The 18,028-nt window shown below is 44.0% G+C and overlaps 1 protein-coding gene across 5 annotated transcripts in view; it reads right to left on the reverse strand.

The window, feature by feature from the left end:
• Positions 1-5,815: 5,815 nt before the first annotated feature.
• Positions 5,816-18,028, reverse strand: part of lzts1 (leucine zipper, putative tumor suppressor 1) — a 22,408-nt gene continuing 10,195 nt past the window's right edge. For 4 of the 5 annotated variants that reach the window (XM_060931088.1, XM_060931086.1, XM_060931087.1 and 1 more), the window contains 6 exons: positions 17,307-17,401; positions 16,550-16,852; positions 15,128-15,565; positions 13,576-13,764; positions 13,136-13,330; positions 5,816-7,113 (listed from right to left, as the gene is read on the reverse strand). In XM_060931088.1, coding sequence (XP_060787071.1) covers positions 6,571-7,113; positions 13,136-13,330; positions 13,576-13,764; positions 15,128-15,565; positions 16,550-16,852; positions 17,307-17,336 — 1,698 coding nt within the window. In that variant the 5' untranslated portion in view covers positions 17,337-17,401 and the 3' untranslated portion in view covers positions 5,816-6,570. Of the gene's footprint in view, positions 7,114-13,135; positions 13,331-13,575; positions 13,765-15,127; positions 15,566-16,549; positions 16,898-17,306; positions 17,402-18,028 lie in introns of all 5 variants that reach the window. The other variant, XM_060931089.1, reaches the window with a different exon arrangement.

Here is an 18,028-nt window from a genome sequence, read left to right on the forward strand (position 1 = left end):
AATTTTATCCCTAATCTATCCCCAATGATGAAGCCTGTGGCGACGGTGGCAAGGAAAAACTCCCTCAGACGACATGAGGAAGAAACCTCGAGAGGAACCAGACTCAAAAGGGAACCCATCCTCATTTGGGCAACAACAGACAGCATGACTATAACATTAATAGTTTTAACATGAGGACAGTTTCGTTGATGTTATAAACTCTTCATTGATGGAAACTTGAGTGTAAAACTGTTCATGACAACTGCAGTCCTAAAGTTAGCAAGTCAACTGTAGTCCTCAGCCGTAAAAGCATTACTGTAAGAGTCCAGAGCGTCCTCCAGGTGTGACTTTCAACTGTCCTCATGGGGCTGTCCTCCACAGGAGCGATGCGATGAGACTCCAACCAGACACAGGGCACCAGGATGGATCAGGCAGGTCCGAGGAGCAGAAGAGGTTCAGCATCTCGATCCCAGGACTGACATGTAACTCAGAGGGACAGATTTGGGGGGAGGGGAGAGAGAAAGAAAACACACGTTGTTAGGTATGCCCTAAAAATGACACAAGTATTAAATCTGTGTGGTAGGCTCGCAGAGACGAGAGTCTTGACATCAGGCATAACACACAACAATGGCATGTTAATATGGTAAAAAATATATCATGACCTGCTCTGGCTGGATGCTTGATTGGGTGATGGGAGCACACTCCTCAGCAATGATGGGATGCAGATGGGACCCTTAGGGCTGGCCAAGACAATTCAGTTACATTTCACTGGGTCTGGGACATGCGACAGAATGTCTGATGGCCGATTCCCTGCAGGCTACGAGAGCCAGTCGAGGTCTCCACCCTCTCCACCAAAAGATTTCCTGTTGACTCCATGTAACTCAGAGGGACAGATTTTGGGGGGAAAGGGAAAGAAAACACGGGTTGTTAGGTATGCCCAATGTCACCTGAATAAGTAGGAACAGTATACGAAGAAGAATGAAATGAACATGCATGCACCTCTCCACCTTCACCTGCGAGCCCACAGCGGTGTCACGTGATGTAGGTGAGAACTCTGAGGGGAGGTCAGTGAGGAGGTTATTACAACACCGAGTCCAATTACAGTGTGTAGTTTGCTCTAATGACCACTAGAGGGGGCTCCAGTACCACATACTTATTATCGGTGTCTAATTAGCACTGAGGCGATTCTTTCTTTCTCTCTCTCTCTCTCTCTCTCTCTCTCTCTCTCTCACCGCTTGAGTTTTATATCCACACAATAAAGCCGTTTTTTAAAATCAACATTCATTCACTATCGATGAGAATTCCGACTCTTTTCAATGAGTCAGTTCATTTGATTCGGCTCACCAATAAGAGTCGATTCTTTTTAACCCCTAATTCGACTCAGTGAAATTGATTCTAAATCGAACACAGTGATTGCTCTTCTGTCCGTAACTATGACTGAAATGGTTTAAAGAAATAAAAAGTAAAAAACTTACTTTGTATTGAGCTTTATAAATTACATTTAAATAATTTAATCTAAATCACTAAGCAACTCAAAATGTGCATTTTGAAACATTACTTCATGCACACGACTCATGATTCAAAACGATTCAGTCGCTCAGGTGGTGAAAAATGGTTTCTATGGAAACATTTTAAGTACTGATTAAAAAGAAATGAATAAATAAATGAGTAACAGATGAAAGATTAAAAGAGTCGAGTCTCAGTATTCACTTAAAAGATCCAAATCAAAGAGTTGACTCATTCACAAATGACACATCACTAGTTATAGTATAGAGCAGAATGCAAAGTATTATTAATCCTGATTCCCCTGTGATCCAGTTTTTTTTTTTTTAAAGAAAACTTCTGAGACAAAGTCAACGCCATAAAGGACAAAAAAGTGTACTGTGTGTCGTTCTCGGTAAACAATTCCATAATTCCAGGACAAGTGTGAACATGAAAGTGTGAAGACAGGTTAAAAATTCCCCTGATGTGAAAACTGGAATATCAGCACATGTCTGGTCAGATACAGCTCACGTCTGAATGTGCACTCAAACTACGTTGATTTATTCTCTATAAAAATAAAACTCTGGTTATTTTAAGAAAAAGTAACATTTATTATATTATTAGAATAAATAAGCAATATATAATACATACTGTACATCATTCAGTGTGTGTCATGAGAGAGTGGAGTCTGAAGTGCACTCGATGAGTTGGAGTTTAGAGAGTTTGGTGTTTTGGTGTTTCTGTTGATATTTAGCTGAAATAAAGCTCTGGTGTTCTTTAAATACATTGGAAAGATTAGTTTTTGGGTGAACTTGTACCCCGCTTCCAAAAAAGTTGGGACAAAGTACAAATTGTAAATAAAAACAGAATGCAATAATTTACAAATCTCAAAAACTGATATTGTATTCACAATAGAACATAGACAACATATCAAATGTCGAAAGTGAGACATTTTGAAATTTCATGCCAAATATTGGCTCATTTGAAATTTAATGACAGCAACACATCTCAAAAAAGTTGGGACAGGGGCAATAAAAGGCTGGAAAAGTTAAAGGTACAAAAAAGGAACAGCTGGAGGACCAAATTGCAACTCATTAGGTCAATTGGCAATAGGTCATTAACATGACTGGGTATAAAAAGAGCATCTTGGAGTGGCAGCGGCTCTCAGAAGTAAAGATGGGAAGAGGATCACCAATCCCCCTAATTCTGCGCCGACAAATAGTGGAGCAATATCAGAAAGGAGTTCGACAGTGTAAAATTGCAAAGAGTTTGAACATATGGTTAGTCCATATATATTTGGACATTGACACAAATTTTGTTTTTTTACCTGTTTACTGAAACATATTCAAGTTATAGTTATATAATGGACATGGACATAAAGTCCAGACTTTCAGCTTTCATTTGAGGGTATCCACATTAAAATTGGATGAAGGGTTTAGGAGTTTAATCTCCTTAACATGTGCCACCCTGTTTTTAAAGGGACCAAAAGTAATTGGACAATTGACTCAAAGGCTATTTCATGGGCAGGTGTGGGAAATTCCTTCATTATGTCATTCTCAATTAAGCAGATAAAAGGCCTGGAGTTGATTTGAGGTGTGGTGCTTGCATTTGGAAGATTTTGCTGTGAAGAAAACATGCGGTCAAAGCAGCTCTCTATGCAGGTGAAACAAGCCATCCTTAAGCTGCGAAAACAGAAAAAACCCATCTGAGAAATTGCTACAATATTAGGAGTGGCAAAATCTACAGTTTGGTACATCCTGAGAAAGAAAGAAAGCACTGGTGAACTCATCAATGCAAAAAGACCTGGACGCTCACAGAAGACAAAAGTAGTGGATGATCGCAGAATAATTTCCATGGTGAAGAGAAACCCCTTCACAACAGCCAACCAAGTGAACAACACTCTCCAGGAGGTCAGCGTATCAATATCCAAATCTACCATAAAGAGAAGACTGCATGAAAGTAAATACAGAGGGTTCACTGCACGGTGCAAGCCACTCATAAGCCTCAAGAATAAAAAGGCTAGATTGGACTTTGCTAAAAAACATCTAAAAAAGCCAGCACAGTTCTGGAAGAACATTCTTTGGACAGATGAAACCAAGATCAACCTCCACCAGAATGATGGAAAGAAAAAAGTATGGCGAAGGCGTGGTACAGCTCATGATCCAAAGCATACCACATCATCTGTAAAACACGGCGGAGGCAGTGTGATGGCTTGGGCATGCATGGCTGCCAGTGGCACTGGGTCACTAGTGTTTATTGATGATGTGACACAGGACAGAAGCAGCCGGATGAATTCTGAGGTATTCAGAGACATACTGTGTGCTCAAATCCAGCTAAACTGATTGGTCGGTGTTTCATAATACAGATGGACAATGACCCAAAACATAAAGCCAAAGCAACCCAGGAGTTTATTAAAGCAAAGAAGTGGAATATTCTTGAATGGCCAAGTCAGTCACCTGATCTCAACCCAATTGAGCATGCATTTCACTTGTTAAAGACTAAACTTCAGACAGAAAGGCCCACAAACAAACAGCAACTGAAAACCGCTGCAGTAAAGGCCTGGCAGAGCATTAAAAAGGAGGAAACACAGCGTCTGGTGATGTCCATGAGTTCAAGACTTCAGGCAGTCATTGCCAACAAAGGGTTTTCAACCAAGTATTAGAAATGAACATTTTATTTACAATTATTTAATTTGTCCAATTACTTTTGAGCCCCTGAAATGAAGGGATTGTGTTTAAAAAATGCTTTAGTTCCTCACATTTTTATGCAATCATTTTGTTCAACCCACTGAATTAAAGCTGAAAGTCTGAACTTCAACTGCATCTGAATTGTTTTATTCAAAATTCATTGTGGTAATGTACAGAACCAAAATTAGAAAAATGTTGCCTCTGTCGAAATATTTATGGACCTAACTGTATCATCATCTACAGTGCATAATATCATCAAAAGATTCAGAGAATCTGGAAGAATCTCTGTGCGTAAGGGTCAAGGCTGGAAAACCATACCGGGTGCCCGTGATCTTCGGGCCCTTAGACGGCACTGCATCACATACAGGCATGCTTCTGTATTGGAAATCACAAAATGGGCTCAGGAATATTTCCAGAGAACATTATCTGTGAACACAATTCACCGTGCCATCCGCCGTTGCCAGCTAAAACTCTATAGTTCAAAGAAGAAGCCGTATCTAAACATGATCCAGAAGCGCAGACGTCTTCTCTGGGCCAAGGCTCATTTAAAATGGACTGTGGCAAAGTGGAAAACTGTTCTGTGGTCAGACGAATCAAAATTTGAAGTTCTTTATGGAAATCAGGGACGCCGTGTCATTCGGACTAAAGAGGAGAAGGACGACCCGAGTTGTTATCAGCGCTCAGTTCAGAAGCCTGCATCTCTGATGGCATGGGGTTGCATTAGTGCGTGTGGCATGGGCAGCTTACACATCTGGAAAGACACCATCAATGCTGAAAGGTATATCCAGGTTCTAGAGCAACATATGCTCCCATCCAGATGACGTCTCTTTCAGGGAAGACCTTGCATTTTCCAACATGACAATGCCAAACCACGTACTGCATCAATTACAGCATCATGGCTGCGTAGAAGAAGGGTCCGGGTACTGAACTGGCCAGCCTGCAGTCCAGATCTTTCACCCATAGAAAACATTTGGCGCATCATAAAACAGAAGATATGACAAAAAAGACCTAAGACAGTTGAGCAACTAGAATCCTACATTAGACAAGAGTGGGTTAACATTCCTATCCGTAAACTTGAGCAACTTGTCTCCTCAGTCCCCAGATGTTTACAGACTGTTGTAAAGAGAAAAGGGGATGTCTCACAGTGGGAAACATGGCCTTGTCCCAACTTTTTTGAGATGTGTTGTTGTCATGAAATTTAAAATCACCTAATTTTTCTCTTTAAATGATACATTTTCTCAGTTTAAACATTTGATATGTCATCTATGTTCTATTCTGAATAAAATATGGAATTTTGAAACTTCCACATCATTGCATTCCGTTTTTATTTACAATTTGTACTTTGTCCCAACTTTTTTGGAATCAGGGTTGTAAGTGCTCTGTGTCCATGTCCAGTTCTTGGTTGAAATAAAGCTTGTCCAGGTTTGTTTGAAGTGTGATCTGCTTTTTTTTTCTTTTTTTAAAATTTCCTCTCAGTACCTCGTCTTCGAGTCTGAAAGTCAGAGACTGTGAGCTTGAATAATATTTTGCTTGAGCTGGAGTTTCCACACAAGCTAGAAACGTCCCTCGACCCTCCACTGTCACTGCTACATACGTGGTCTGCATTTGCATAGTGGAATCTGATTGGCTGGTTTATGTTATGATGTAATAATCACAGCACTTGCCTGTAGCGTTTTCAGCACTAACTGCAGTGAGATTTTATTTAGCTCATAAAACAATGTAAAAAAATGCTGCAGCGATCAGCTTCACTCGGAAATAAATTCATAAACTTTAATCAGCGTTTAACCTTCAATCACACTCAGTAGAGGACGCCACATGTTATGTCCTGTTACGTTCAGACCGATTCCATGTTGTCATCATCACACCCGAGCTCGGAGTAGATTTTCTTCTGCAGAACTCAACCTTGGCAGCAAGAACAACGCAGTGGAAGTGACTTTGATGGAATTTCTGAATCGCTCACAGCTGGATTGCTAAGCTGAAATGCTAGCATACTTGCAAGCTAGCAGAGAAAGTTGGCTAATATCCATAAGGGACACAATTACATTATAGATTTGAAACATTTCAACCTGACACTGTTTATGCCTTGTCTGACATTTTGACGTATAACCTGCATGAGCAATGGAGCAGTGCATTCTGGGATGTGCGCACTTCATCTAGCAAGTTTATCTAGTGTACATTTTATCTAGCAAAGGGTCCTTTGGTTTGTCTGTCTGACAGAAGGCTCTAAATATTACCCTACAAACAATGGTTTCCAATTCAAGGAAGATTCTTTAGCTAAGATTAGATTAACTGGAACCATCTGAAGAATCCTTGAGGAGCCTTTTTTTTCTAAGAGTGGACACTGGTGTCAGTAACTGAACAGCCCTTAAGATGGCTGCTGGAACTCAACCAAAGGGGACATGGACTAGAGCAGCGCACTGCTTCATATCTCAGTGACCACCATTTCACTGTAACGCACTTCTGCCTTTTGGCCGTCTGTGTCCTCCTGCGTCCTGTCCTTATCCTTTACTGTCCTGTCATCCACTTTACTGTTTCGTCCCTTCAGTTTTTTCTCCAGCTCCTGGTTCTTTCTGTGCATCTGCAAATAGTTAAACTGCAGCTGCTTCTGGTAGCGTATCACTTTGTCCTTCTCTTTGTTCCACGTTTGCTTCTCGTGATGGAAGCTGCTCAGGATCTTCTCCTTCTTCTGTTTCTCATCCTCAAGCTGCTCGCGCAGTCTCTCCACCTCCTTCCGAAGAACGTCCACTTCTCCTGAAGTTTCCTGGTCGGCCATCTTGGATTGGCAGATCTGCAGTAGCTGTTGTTGCTCCTGTAGCTGAACCTTCAGGCTCAGGAGCTCTAAATGTTCCTCTTGGGCCACCAGGAGGTCTTGTTTCAGTGTTTTGATGTCCATCTCCAGTTTTCCTGCTTTCTCTCGGAGGAGCTCAGCCTCGTTCTTTTTCCTCTGCAGCTCGTTCTCACAGACCTTCAGGAAATCAAACACACATGAGCTGAAATGAGGCTGCATTTCTTTAGTTAAGTTATAAAATGCCTGATTGTGTTCATAGAAAAGTTAGAAATGGAAAACGATAATATCCTTATTTGACTAATATAATCTCATCTCGTCTCATTATCTGTAGCCACTTTATCCTGTTCTACAGGGTCGCAGGCAAGCTGGAACCTATCCCAGCTGACTACGGGTGAAAGGCGGGGTACACCCTGGACAAGTCGCCAGGTCATCACAGGGCTGACACATAGACACAGACAACCATTCACACTCACATTCACACCTACGCTCAATTTAGAGTCACCAGTTAACCTAACCTGCATGTCTTTGGACTGTGGGGGAAACCGGAGCACCCGGAGGAAACCCACGCAGACACGGGGAGAACATGCAAACTCCACACAGAAAGGCCCTCGCCGGCCACGGGGCTCGAACCCGGACCTTCTTGCTGTGAGGCGACATCGCTAACCAAGACACCACCGTGCCGCCTTGACTAATATAATGATGGACAAAATAAACCAAACCACAAATAAATAAATCTAGCTCAACAAGAAGCTACATATGGTATCAAAGTTTGCTTCACTATTTGGAAACTACATCCATTCTGCTAATTATAAATTACAGATGTTTGCAAACTGTCGTCTTGCTAGCAGCTAGCTAACAGCCTCACTAGCAATGCTACTGTCCCTAATCTCTCCCTTCTGTGAGCTTCTCCATTTTTGGTTATGACCATAATTTTTTTCCTACCTTTTTTCCTTCCTACTTTCCTTATTTGGTAATAGCTTCCTGTATTCATACCATTAAAAAATACGACCTCTTTAAAGGCACACAAACCCCTCCACCACAATAAGGTGGCAGTTCTAGGAGGGGTCATTCAGGCACATAAACCCCGGTTTGTGTGCCTGAATGATCCTAGGAGCTATGTTGTCGGGGGCATTATGCCCCTGTCAGGGTTTCCCAAGGCAGACAGGTCCTAGGTGACAGGCCAGACCAAGAGCAGTTCACCAAAACCCTTATGGAGAAACCATCAAGGACCGTGACGTCGCCCGGTATGGCGCAGCCGGGGCCCCACCCTGGAGCCAGGCCTGGGGTTGGGGCTCATATGCAAGCGCTTGGTGGCTGGGCCTTTGCCCATGGGGCCCGGCCGGGCTCAGCCCGAAGAGGTGACGTGTGCCCGACCTCCTGTGGGTTCACCACCCACAGAGGTAGCAGTAGGGGACTGGTGCAGTGTGGATTGGGTGGCAGTCGAAGGCAGGGGCCTCGACGACCTGATCCCTGGACACAGCGGCTAGCTGTTGGGACATGGAATGTCACTTTGCTGGGGGGGAAAGAGCCTGAGCTTGTGCGGGAGGTTGAGAGGTACCGGCTAGAGATAGTCGGGCTCACCTCCACGCACAGCTTGGGCTCTGGAACCCAGCTCCTCGAGAGGGGCTGGACTCTCCACTTCTCTGGAGTCACCCATGGTGAGCGGCGGCGGGCTGGTGTGGGCTTGCTTATAGCTCCCCAGCTCAGCCGCCATGTGTTGGAGTTTACCCCAGTGAACGAGAGGGTCGCCTCTCTGTGCCTTCGGATTGGGGAGAAGGCTCTTGCTGCTGTTTGTGCCTACGGGCCAAATAGCAGTATAGAGTATCCGGCCTTCTTGGAGTCCCTGGGAGAGGTACTGAGGGGTGCTCAGACTGGGTACTCCATTGTGTTACTGGGGGACTTCAATGCTCACATGGGCGACGACAGTGACACCAGGAGGAGCGTGGTTGGGAGGAACGGCCTCCCCGATCTGAACCCGAGTGGTGTTTTGTTATTGGACTTCTGTGCTAGTCACGGTTTGTCCATAACGAACACCATGTTCGAGCATAGGGGTGTCCATAAGTGCACATGGCACCAGGACACCTTAGGTCGGAGGTCGATGATAGACTTTGTTGTCGTTTCATCTGATCTCCGGCCCTATGTCTTGGACACTCGGGTGAAGAGAGGGGCTGAGCTGTCAATTGATCACCACCTGATGGTGAGTTGGATCCGCTGGTGGAGGAGGAAGCTGGACAGACCTGGCAGGCCCAAACGTATGGTGAGGGTCTGCTGGGAACGTCTGGCCGAGCACTCTGTTGGGGAGGTCTTTAACTCCCACCTCCGGGAGAGCTTTTCCCAGCTTCCGAGGGAGGCGGGGGACATTGAGTCTGAGTGGACCATGTTCTCTACCTCCATTGTGGATGCAGCTATTCGGAGCTGTGGCTGCAAGGTCTCTGGTGCCTGTCGTGGCGGCAATCCCCGAACCCGGTGGTGGACACCGGAAGTAAGGGATGCCGTCAAGCTGAAGAAGGAGTCCTATCGGGCCATGTTGACCTCCGGGACCCCTGAGGCAGCTGACGGGTATCGGCAGGCCAGGCGTGCTGCAGCTCGGGCAATTGCAGAGGCAAAAACTCGGAACTGGGAGGAGTTCGGTGAGGCCATGGAGAAGGACTATCGGTCGGCCTTGAAGAAATTCTGGCAAACCGTCCGGCGCCTCAGGAGGGGGAAGCAGTACTCTGCCAGCACTGCCTACAGTGCGGGTGGGGAGCTGTTGACCTCGACTGGGGACATTGTCGGGCGGTGGAAGGAATACTTTGAGGATCTCCTCAATCCCACCGTCATGTCTTCCATTGAGGAGACTGAGGCTGATGACTCAGAGGTGGACTCGTCCATTACCCAAGCCGAAGTCACTGAGGTGGTTTGCAAGCTCCTCGGTGGCAAGGCACTGGGGGTGGATGTAGAGGTGGGCGATATGTATCATCTGCGATGTCATCGTGAATGTTGTTTTGACGATGTGTAATTTTGCATTATCGAGTTTTTTAAATTAAGCCACCAAAAATCAATACAGAGCGGAGCAGACCCGGCGCCAGACACGGACTGACGGACGGGCCTTGAATTGCTTTGGGGGGGGGCACACATTTTATACGCCAAGCCAGGGCAACACAACTGTTTCTAGCAACCCAGGAGAGCAGCACAGACGTGACGAGTTAAATATTCTAAGAAACCTATAAAGCAACCAAAACAACTTTCCAAAATGTATCAAACATTGCTCAGCATATTAAAAGTTTTTTTTTTTTTGCTCCGCTGGCCTCACAACGCACAAAGCTGATTTCGGGTATCTACCGGAAGATGTCGTGATATGATCCCGTCCAGCAATAAAATGTGATTGGCTGAGACAGCTGCTCATTTACCCAGATACCATCTGAAGAAAAAATGCGATTGGTCGGTTGGTTCATTCCATGACATTAACCCATTGGTTCCCAAGAAATATTAGTCCACGTTTATAGCAATGATCCAGAAATTATTACTAGTGTTTCTGTACTCACGGATAATAATGAATGAACCGATCAGCCGATTTCGAATAGTTTCAATACATTTTAAATTGAGCACATTTTTCTTTATTATTGTTATACTGAAAAACTTTGACTTGTAGTTTACGTTTTTTTTTTTGAGGGGGAAAAAAAACAAAGAAGAAGAAGAAGCTGTGATGGGCTCCTATCAGGCCAAGTGCTGTCACTCGCCGGCCACTTTCAGGCATCTTTTTCGGATTAGTGAGACCAGACCCTCTGAACATGAATGGGGAGATATCAATACTGGACTCTGTGAAAACTAACGGTCGCGAAGAGCATATGATTGAAATCGCCATGAAAAGTTGATTATACTTGAGTGTTAGGTTGGTTCTCATGACTCAGAAAAAGCTTTAAAATCCACTTTTCTCGTGGATTATTTTGACACTGCGCAGGCGCAGTACTTCTATAACGGCAGGAGAGGGACAGCGGAGCACGAAGCTGCAAGATGATTGGAAAGCTGTTGGTTCAGATCGACATATGATTGGTTGTTGGCAGCGGAACAGGCGGGATATTTGCAGACCCGTACTGCCGTCAGAGACGGTTGATTAGAATGTTTGCTGCCGTTACGAACTGTCAATTGAATTATTCATTTTTATTAATTTAAAGTTGTTTAAGAAAATAAATATGGCTTTTCCTTAAATACTTGTGTCACTGCAATGATTCTTTTAGTCATTGTAATTATTGTAATCTTTAAGCAAGTGTTTTTTTTTTTAAATATCGTCAAAATATCGTTATCGTTAAAATCCTAAAAAATATCGAGATATTATTTTTTGCCCATATCGCCCACCCCTAGGTGGATGAGATCCGCCCTGAGTATCTCAAGTCTCTGGATGTTGTGGGGCTGTCTTGGTTGACACGCCTCTGCAACATCGCGTGGCGGTCGGGGACAGTGCCTCTGGAGTGGCAGACTGGGGTGGTGGTCCCTCTTTTTAAGAAAGGGGACCGGAGAGTGTGCTCCAATTATAGGAGAATCACACTTCTCAGCCTCCCGGGGAAAGTTTACTCTAGGGTACTGGAGAGGAGAATTTGACCAACAGTCGAACCTCAGATCCAGGAGGAACAATGCGGTTTTCGTCCTGGTCGCGGAACACTGGACCAGCTCTATACCCTTCATAGGGTGCTCGAGGGTTCATGGGAGTTTGCCCAACCAGTCCACATGTGCTTTGTGGATCTGGAGAAGGCATTCGACCGTGTCCTTCGTGGTATTCTGTGGGGGGTGCTTCGGGAGTATGGGGTTCGGGGCTCTTTGCTAAGGGCTGTCCGGTCCCTGTACGAACGGAGCAGGAGTCTGGTTCGCATTGCCGGCAGTAAGTCAGACCTGTTCCCAGTGCATGTTGGACTCCGGCAGGGCTGCCCTTTGTCACCGGTTCTGTTCATAATTTTTATGGACAGAATTTCTAGGCGCAGCCAGGGGCTGGAAGGAATCCTGTTTGGGAACCACAGGATTTCATCTCTGCTTTTTGCGGATGATGTTGTCCTGTTGGCTTCTTCAAACCAGGACCTCCAGCATGCACTGGGGCGGTTTGCAGTCGAGTGTGAAGCGGCTGGGATGAGAATCAGCACCTCCAAGTCCGAGGCCATGGTTCTCGACCGGAAAAGGGTGGCTTGCCCTCTCCAGGTTGGTGGAGAAGTCCTGCCTCAAGTGGAAGAGTTTAAGTATCTCAGGATCTTGTTCACGAGTGAGGGAAGGATGGAGCGTGAGATCGACAGGCGGATTGGTGCAGCCTCCGCAGTGATGCGGTCGCTTTACCGGTCCGTCGTGGTGAAGAAGGAGCTGAGCCAAAAGGCGAAGCTCTCAATTTACCGGTCGATCTATGTTCCGACTCTCACCTATGGTCATGAGCTTTGGGTAATGACCGAAAGAACAAGATCGCGGATACAAGCGGCTGAAATGAGTTTCCTTCACAGGGTGGCTGGGCACTCCCTTAGAGATAGGGTGAGAAGCACAGTCACTCGGGAGGAGCTCGGAGTAGAGCCGCTGCTCCTCCACATCGAGAGGAACCAGCTGAGGTGGCTCGGGCATCTTTTTCGGATGCCTCCTGGACGCCTCCCTGGGGAGGTGTTCCAGGCATGTCCCCCCGGGAGGAGGCCCCAGGGAAGACCCAGGACACACTGGAGGGACTATGTCTCTCGGCTGGCCTGGGAACGCCTCAGTGTTCTTCCCGAGGAGCTGACCGAGGTGTCTGGGGAGAGGGAAGTTTGGGCTTCCATGCTTAGACTGCTGCCTCCGCGACCCGGTCCCGGATAAAGCGGAAGAAGACGAGACGAGACGAGACCTCTTTAAATTCCCTTCTTGTTGTCTAGAAGAAAATGAGAAAATTGATGAAAGGAGCAGTCAGAAATTTTTTTTACTGTACTCTACAACAGGAAACCATGACCAAATAAGGAGTTGGAAACAAATTACAGGAGGCAATAGGGGCGGAGAGGCTTGTCAGTGTTTTTCTTGTAAACACAATTTATCTTTCCTCTTTTATTTTTCTTGCTGGAAAAAAAGGGATCATACAAAAAAACAGACAATAAGACAGGAAGCTATGACCAAATAAGGAATATGGGAAACAGTATGGAACCCGATAGAGGTCAGAAACAGTGCAGAGTTGATAATTTGATTATATCACTCCAGAAGAGTTAAATGTTCTGTACAACACACACACCTCCATCTCAGTGCTCTGTAGGCACAGTGTCTCCTCACACTCCCGATGTTTCTCCTCCAGCTCCTCCATTTTACTCCTCGTTTCTCTCAGTGTGGCCTTCAGAGAGACAATCTCACTCAGCTTATTGTTCATGTCAGCCTGCGAGTCCTTCAGTTGCTGCTTCAACAGAGAGATCTCGCCCACTTTCTGACACACCTAAACAGGAATGGACACACAGAAAATAATTACAGTCAGGTTGATCTTTAGAAACAATATGGCCACCATATCAGTCCTACTGGGGCGGAGCTGAGTTTACTCAAACAGCTGTAAGCGATGGTGGGTTTGATGGATTCACATGAACCTTGAAAGTGATGCTCAGGACAAGATTCTGAAGATGTGATAAAGTTGGGGGTGTGGTGATGGTGGTGATGACGATGATGATTATTATTATTACGCTATACCTCCCACTGTGTCTCCTCCAGTGTGGATGTTAACGGTGTGTGTTGGCGTTTGTAGATGAGCTGACTCTCAGCTGCATTTCTATCCCTGATCAACTGATCCACTTCCTCCTGGAGCTGATCTTTATCCTGTTGGAGCTGAAGAACTTGCAGCTGGAGGAGCTGCTTAGTCTGCAAAGCCTGCTGAGATACCTGCAGAAGAACATACACTGGTTAGGAGTTACACTCCACTGAGAACTGCTATGACTCTTTGAAGTGGAATGAATGACTAAAAATGGGGGTGGGGCTAAACCATTAACTTTACATCCTTCACTTCATTTCAGAATGGACCACAGGCATCTACTTTAGTAATTAAGAAAAGTATTAGTTACTCAACCAGTCACCTGGTCACATTTAATGAGCTGAAGATTCTCCACAAGGTGGAGCTACTGAGACCCACCTAGCTGTTATGACGGGATAAGCTCACTCGGTTCATAAGGAGCCCCTTCCAAATGGACAGTTTTTATCTTGGGAAGCTGCTAATGCTGTTCAAATATTATTGAACATTAGCAGGAACAGGGAGTAACTCATGACAAGTAGCGATGCTGTTCACTATTTTTTGTAGCTTGGTACTTTATCAGAAAGGTTGTTGTGGAAAAGTTTATGGACTGATTATGTGGACAGTGGACACCAAAAGTGGACACTTTAAAATCCTGAGATTTTTTCTAAAGTCATTTTCACACTTGCTCTTGGATTTCGTAATGTGTGATGAAGTGTGAGAGATGTTTACTGAGTGTAGAGAAGCTATTCTTGGTTCTGGTGCTCCTGAAAATGGTTATCTGGGGCTCAATTTGACCGAACTGCCTACGCTGTCCACATGGAGTGTGTACACACTGATGTGTTGGTGATGATGGGGAAAGGGTTGTTACAGTCAGCACAGGAGATGGAGTGTGACGTATAAATAAACTAGACTTTAACAGGACTGGAGCTCTGTAATTATTTGGTAACAAATTAAAGACGAAACAAAACAAACTCAGAGGAGCCAAAGGAGGAACCTGGTGTCAACCAGTTTACAAACCTGCATGCACAATAATGATGTTTGGAATTGCGCAATTGAGCCACACTTCAGTGTGAAAGCAAATCTGTGATTATAAGCCCCGCCTCCAAACAAACTCAGAATCGGTCCTGGGTGTGGACTCGAGTATTCAGGCCAAGTGTGAAGTCACTTTCGTTATGATATTAAATGGTAGCAGTCAAACTGTAAAGAGTTTTACACATCACTATTTCATTTTGTAAGAAAAAACCCGGGAGGTGAAAGTGATCAGATTTCCGTTTGTTTTTAACTTGAAACTAAACACAAAGAAGAAAGCTGAAAATTTGTGACATTGGACATCACGCGCTGGATGTAAACATCGTCAAACAGCAGCTGTGTAGAAATAAAGAGATGGAGGTTTAGAACTTGACTGAACAATCCAGAGGGAAGAATGGTGAAGAAAAACCCTGAGGAACATTGAGAGGAACCAAACTCCAAATGAAACCTGCCATTTAAATGTGAACAAAAATCAATGAGCTTCACCTCAGAGCTGTAGAGCTGTCTTTCCTCGGGAACTTTGGACTCCATGGAACTTGAAATATTCCGATCTGAAAACGGGCTTGTGTGGTTCATTTCCACATTTTTAACCACTGTATCTGTCTTTAAGCTAGCCGGCCCGGATACACAGTCGCTCAACACGCTGGTGGATCTCGTGCTAGAGTTTGACGTCCCTCCATCTCCATTAACTCCACCAGTCCATTTAGTCCTGCTATTCACACCATCGTTGGTCCAGCTGGAGCCGGAAATCCCGGAATCACATGGAGATCCCGAGCTCATCTCATGTTTCAGTTCCGGTGTCTGGGTTTTGGGGCGATCGATATGGCTGAGGTTAGTTCCCAGAATGGCACTCAAACTGTTGTGGGTTTCCACAGAAGAACTGCTGCTCCGGGTGAAATGTGGCATGAAGGATGTTTCTGCACTCTAGTGGGAAAAAAAACAAGGGAAAATGAGTCACACTGAGTGTAGACGTGATGTTTAGCGTCTGCTATCAGAAACTGTTTTTATTTAAATTTCCCTCAGATGAAGAACCAAATAATCATGAGTTGATGGACTGAAGTAACTCATGCTCTTATTATAATAATGATTTGATCAGAGAAACAGTACGTATTTATTGTTTGTATTAGCAAGTGAACCAGCTAGCCTGCATGAAACATTCAAACAGCTGCCCCTCCCCCCAGGAGAACTGCTGTAGTTCCACATTTACTTTGGACTGGAGATGAAGAAGGAAGGAACTGCTGATCTAAGAGATGAGAACTCACGGGTTTGATGCACAAACGGTTAAATGTGTGAGTTTGGCCTGTGAGACCATGATGAGGCTTTAACTGAGAGAAAACAGAGACAGGAAGTGCACGAGGGTGTGTTCAAAACATTACTGGAACATGATGATTAAGATGAAGATTAGATTCGAACATCTTTAAATAAAAGTCCTAAAAAGACGACGGAATAACGAGCAGGACATGAGAGGAGGAGTTACAGAAATAAAGTTTCGAAAGAAAACTGTGGAGCGTCTCGAGAGCCGTGTTTAGGTTGTGTATGTTGGCATGTTTACTTTAGAAACAGGAAGTCCGAGTGTTGAAGTGCGTGAGTGATTTACACAACAGCCAATAGCGCTGGAGATATGATGTGTCCAATCGAAACAAATCTGACGCTAGATTATAGTGTAAAGGAAGCTGCCCACTGATGAACAATGTTTACTGCTAATGAGACATGCCCCCTGGGGGCGGGACATGTACGTACACATCCTAGATAGCATTTAATTAGAAAAACAAAAACAAGTTTAATCGTAACAAAGAATAAAGTGATTATTTTAGAGATATACTGTGTGCACTGGTGTCTATAATGCGAAGGAACAGCAACAGAAAACTCCCACTTTTCATTTTTAATGTTGAATAAAAACTCACTCACCTGCTCTAATCTTGCGCACATGTTCAGTTCCGTTGGCGTTTTCCTCGAGCCCATGTCGTTCTGCGTTTCATCTCCTCTCGGTTTGTGGCTCACTTTGATGTAGAAGAAGTCGTCGCTGTTCCCGGTTCCCGCAGAGCCGAGGCCGAGTTTCGAGTTGTTGTTGTTTTTAGCGTTGTGTTCCTGAGAGAAGCCGTGTTTCATCCGGCCGCCTCGTTTACACTGAAATCCTTTTCTCAGCCTGTGATCCGAACCTCTGCAGGTTTTAGTGCCGGGTATTAAACTGCTCACGCTACCCATGATGCCCTGCACACGTGTGCAATACATCACACATCATAATCACGTTACAGTCTGAGAGACACAGAGCGTCTACTGTTACTGCTGAAACTATTTTCTACTTATTTAACACTAAGTTCTTCTTTGAATGCTTGTACGCTAATGCTAACATGAAACTAATATGGTTGTAGTAATATTCAGGTTATATCTGAAATATATATATATTACCATGTCATGTTTACTAATTCTGCCATTGAGACTTGTTTTGGTTGCTAATTCAGTTTTTCAGCTAATCAACATCAACAAGCTAACTCGGCATGCTAGCTTAGTGTCTTAGGTATTCAGTATTTAAATAAATAAATACATAAAACATCAGTAAATCACCTATAATAATTTATTAATCTGTCTATCAAGCTGCTATTTTCCACCATTTTCTAATTCTCCTAACTAGCCTAGCGTGTTAGCGATATGTTTAAAGCCTTACAGTGTTTCTATGGAAACAGCAGGAGCTCATGCGTCAGTTTGGTGGATTTTATGGATCTGGACACTTTCATATCCTCTTCGATTCTGAGGAAAAACCTGAAAGACAAAGCATTTAGGAATATTTTAGAAGTTTATGCTAATTAATATACAGCCCTGTCATGAATAAATTTTTTAGAAATCATGAAAACACAGCGTTCATTTCAGCAGTGCAGTGATGTGAGGAAGATTTTATAACTGATAAACGTTCTAAATTAATGATCACTGTGAAGAAAAAAAACATGTGGTTTGTGACAGCGTCATGGCGTCCAGCTCCGTGGGACTCGAACTCAAACATTCCTGGAGATTTAATTATTTATTTTTCTGTTGTGTGTTGAGTTTTTTCTCCGGTTGGTCATCAGGGCTTCAGCGAACCGTGATCACTGCTATTGTAAGTATTCTTCTGAAATTCTCTAAAGTTTTTTTTTAATTTAATTTTTTAAAAATCAGATTGAAAGCAGTATCGAAAAAATATTTTACTTTTTAAAACATATTTTACTACTATTTTATTATTACTATTAAAATTATAAAATGTTTTCCTCATCTGTTTATTGTGTTAAGTAACTGTTTTATTTTTATTTTTGATTTTACTTTTTTCTTTTTTTACATTAAACACAAGTGTAACTTTACTGTTTTTATGCAACACAAATATAAATAATGTGATTTTGCGTGTTGCAGAAATGCTTT

This window comes from Neoarius graeffei, chromosome 10 (genome assembly GCF_027579695.1).
Source record: "Neoarius graeffei isolate fNeoGra1 chromosome 10, fNeoGra1.pri, whole genome shotgun sequence".
In the NCBI taxonomy this organism is placed as follows: Eukaryota; Metazoa; Chordata; class Actinopteri; order Siluriformes; family Ariidae; genus Neoarius; species Neoarius graeffei.